This window comes from Tribolium madens, unplaced genomic scaffold (assembly GCF_015345945.1).
Source record: "Tribolium madens isolate multiple individuals breed KSU strain unplaced genomic scaffold, Tmad_KSU_1.1 Scaffold_11;HRSCAF=98;Tcas5.2_LG3b, whole genome shotgun sequence".
In the NCBI taxonomy this organism is placed as follows: domain Eukaryota; kingdom Metazoa; phylum Arthropoda; class Insecta; order Coleoptera; family Tenebrionidae; genus Tribolium; species Tribolium madens.
The window spans coordinates 8,872,932-8,876,446 of NW_025400975.1; the positions used below are offsets into that span (position 1 = coordinate 8,872,932).

The 3,515-nt window shown below is 27.8% G+C and overlaps 1 protein-coding gene across 1 annotated transcript in view; it reads right to left on the minus strand.

Moving 5' to 3' along the window:
* The window catches only part of LOC123005579 (ninjurin-A-like), a 4,015-nt gene extending 1,580 nt beyond the window's left edge, over positions 1–2,435 (minus strand). The window contains exon 1 of the mRNA XM_044399393.1: positions 2,303–2,435. Within this exon, the coding sequence (XP_044255328.1) occupies positions 2,303–2,417 (115 nt within the window). The 5' untranslated portion in view covers positions 2,418–2,435. The remainder of the gene's footprint in view (positions 1–2,302) is intronic.
* Between the last annotated feature and the right edge of the window lie 1,080 nt (positions 2,436–3,515).

The window sequence follows — 3,515 nt, forward strand, 5'->3', positions numbered from 1 at the left end:
AAAAAATCAAAGTGTTCAACATGTTTTTCAATTTATTAATTTTAATTTATTAGATTCCCAATTTTTGACATAAATTTTAGTCTTTTTCAGTCAGAATCATTTTAGGCTTATCGAAAAAATGGAACTAATTCTACATGTTTCAGGCACAAAATTAAAGATTTTTGTTGAAAATTTTTTCGTTTAACTATTTTTGAACAAATTATACAATTATACTAAAATTTTGATTATAGGCATAATCGTTTAGATCTTGATCAATGAAAATATTTTCAAAAGGGCAGCATTTCCGGAAATACACCGGAAATGGGTATCAAATTCGTTATTTTAAATAAAAAGTTATGTTTTTTATTGCGTTTTTGATTACTTAAATGATTTTGAGGGACCTCTTTATACCTAAATTTAACCGTTTTTGAAATATTTAATTTTTTTGAAATTTTTTGAATTCGCATCTTCCTCTCCAAAAATCGATAATTCTGCCATTTTTATTTATTTTGAAATCGTATTTGGGCATATGACAAAGAAAGGTTACATCTTTTATTTCGCGTATTTATAATTAGAAAAATAATTAACAAACCTCCAAAATTTTATTTATTACAAACTTTTGGTTTTTACTTTTTTATACTTTCTTATTCCTTTTTTTATTGTTTTTTTTTCTTTAATTGAATTTTAGAATGTTTTTTAACATCTTTGGATATGTAGAAAAAAACGTTATTGTTATCATTCCGAATTCAGTGCTTTTAATATTAACAGGTTTTGACATAAAAATTATTAAATTACATTTTATTATTTAAAAATTACCAAAATGTGGCTGAAATTTTTACTATTTGTGAGTGCCAAAATTAGTTTATACAGGCTGATACGACTAAACCCCACATTGGAAGTTTTGGGAGTGATTTATTTTTATCTAAAATTTGAATGAAAATATCTTTAAGGTGGCAGCATGTTATTTCAAACAGGAAGTTATATTTTTATTGAGTTTTTGGATTACTCAAGTGATTTTGAGAGTTTTTATCAGACTTTTCTATACCTAAATTTAACTGTTTTTGAAATATTTAGTTTTTTGATTTTTTTTTAATGTGCATCTTCCTCTCCAAAAATCGATAACTCTACCATTTTTAATTATTTTAAAATCGTATTTTGGTATAGAAAAAGGAAAGGTTAGATCTTTTCATTCGTGTATTTATAATTGGAAAAATAATTAACAAACCTCCAAAATTTAAGATTACGTTTGGGAAACTTTAAATACCCGTAACTGAATTTTTTCAAATGGAAGGCCCCATTTTTTTCTTGATTAAATGAAAGAGAATTTAATTCTGCATCGATCTGTATCAACATTCCCTATACCTAAATTTAATGATTTTCGAGTTATTTTGTCTTTTTTTTGCAATGGAAGAAATTCATTACTATCCATGGTAGTTTTCGCATAGTTTGCCAAGGAAATATTTCTCACTGAAAAAACGCCAAGTTTTTTTTCACAATTGTGTCATTCTTTTCGTAAATACAAATTAAATTTATTTAATCTAAATTTGAATAACTTTGATATTCTATTTTTTTCTTATTTCAATGACAACCTAAACTAAAGTAGCTAATGAATTTCTCACAATATCAAAAAAAGTTACTATAACTTGAAAACTATCAAACATAGATATAGGGAATGTTAATACAGATCGAAGCAGAACTAAATTCTCCTCCATTTAGTGAAGAAAAATTTGGGGTGTTTCATTTAGAAAAATTGAGTTAAGGGTATTTGAAGTTTCCTAAACGTAACCTTATATTTTGGCGATTTGTTAATTATTTTTCCAATTATGAATAAACCAGAAGAAAGATCTAACCGTTCTCTCTCGTATACCCAAACACGGTTTCAACATAATAAAAAATCGTAGAGTTATCGGTTTTTGCATAGAAAGATTCAAATTCAAAAAAAATTAAAAAAGTCTAAATAATTCGAACTAGGTATAAGAAAAGCCAAAACTTCTAATGTGGGATTTCCCGGAACACCCTGTATTTATTTTAACCTCACTCACACAAAAGATAATAATATTACAAAGCACATTTTGTACGCTACCTATTAGTTTTTATCACAATTTCCATAATTTACATAGTAATATAAAATAATAAAATAACGCGTTTGAAGCCCCGAGCCAGATAACGTTGTAATTAGAATTAAAATGCATTGGGGCTGAACACTGATGTGGTTTTATCTAAACGTGTGTTTAATTTGAAATTAAATTTACTTCGAAAAACATTGCAAATGACGCCAGTTCATTAATTGATCAGATTGTGTTTCAAAAATTGCATTACATACCTTGTTTTTCCTTTGAATTCGCAACTTCGTTTATTTGAATTTTTTCAAATTCCTCTTCGACTGTGATTTTATTATTGAATTTTTGGTTTTGGGGCTTTTCACTATCAACAGCCATTGCAACTTTTCACCTCACTAAATCAACTGAAACTTGTTCTAAATTCAAACTAGTCCGTTTGATAAGAATAGAAAATCATAACAGGAAGTTTTTTTGATAACGCAAACCTCAAATTGTTGCGGTCTCACATTGATAGTCGTCTCGTTAATTAATAATAATTAATTCGGAGTTTGAAAATTTTGTTTTGCAAATTGTGCTAGAGAAGCTTTTTCCTGCCAACGAAATACAAACAGGTTGGACGTTTTTGTTAGTTATATTTAATTCGAACATGTACGGCATGATTTACATAGTGAGTAAGTTTAAAATGCGGTCGCTGGCTCAACAGACGTGAAATAATTCAATCAGAATATAAAATAGGGTGTATACCCCACGATGGAGCGCATTTTAAATTAAGTGTGAAGAGAGATTTTGTGTCTACAGACAATTACATTATTTTTGGACAAATTATTATTTTGAGTGAAAATATGCATATTTCCTTAATTTTATTAAAACGAGTTTTGTTTGGGTGGTTTCATTTTATATATTTTTTGTGAAATGTAAATTCGCGTTGCATTAGATCAAAAGTTGAAAAACAAAAGTTTATGTGACGTTATTTTTGGTTTTTGCTACAAGTTTTTACTTTTTTTTTATTTTGTAAATTCATAAAAAACTGTATCTCAATGATACAATATTTTGACCTAAACACATGTAAAATGTTCCGGGGAATCGATTGGCGTCAAGAAAACTGCAAAATTCGTAATGGTTTTTAAGTTATAGACGTATTTAAATTTTTGAAATTTTTGATTTTTTACCACAAATTTTCTCGATAACTATTCATCGTAGAGCATGTATTCGGTAGAAAATTAAATTTTCTTTCCAACGATACCCAACTAGAGAGTTTATCGCCAATAATTCCGAAGTTATTAACAATAAACTGCTCCGGGTACCGAAAATCGCCCAAAATTTTGACAAAAATCGAAAAAATTAAAAACTTCAAAATTGTCCGTCAATTTTTGAAAAATTGTGTAAAATATATTGAATGAAAACATTAAAATTGTCGGCGACCGTGGTGGCTCAGCGGCCCCGGTCATTTCGGCAATTTTTCTCAAATTCAAATTC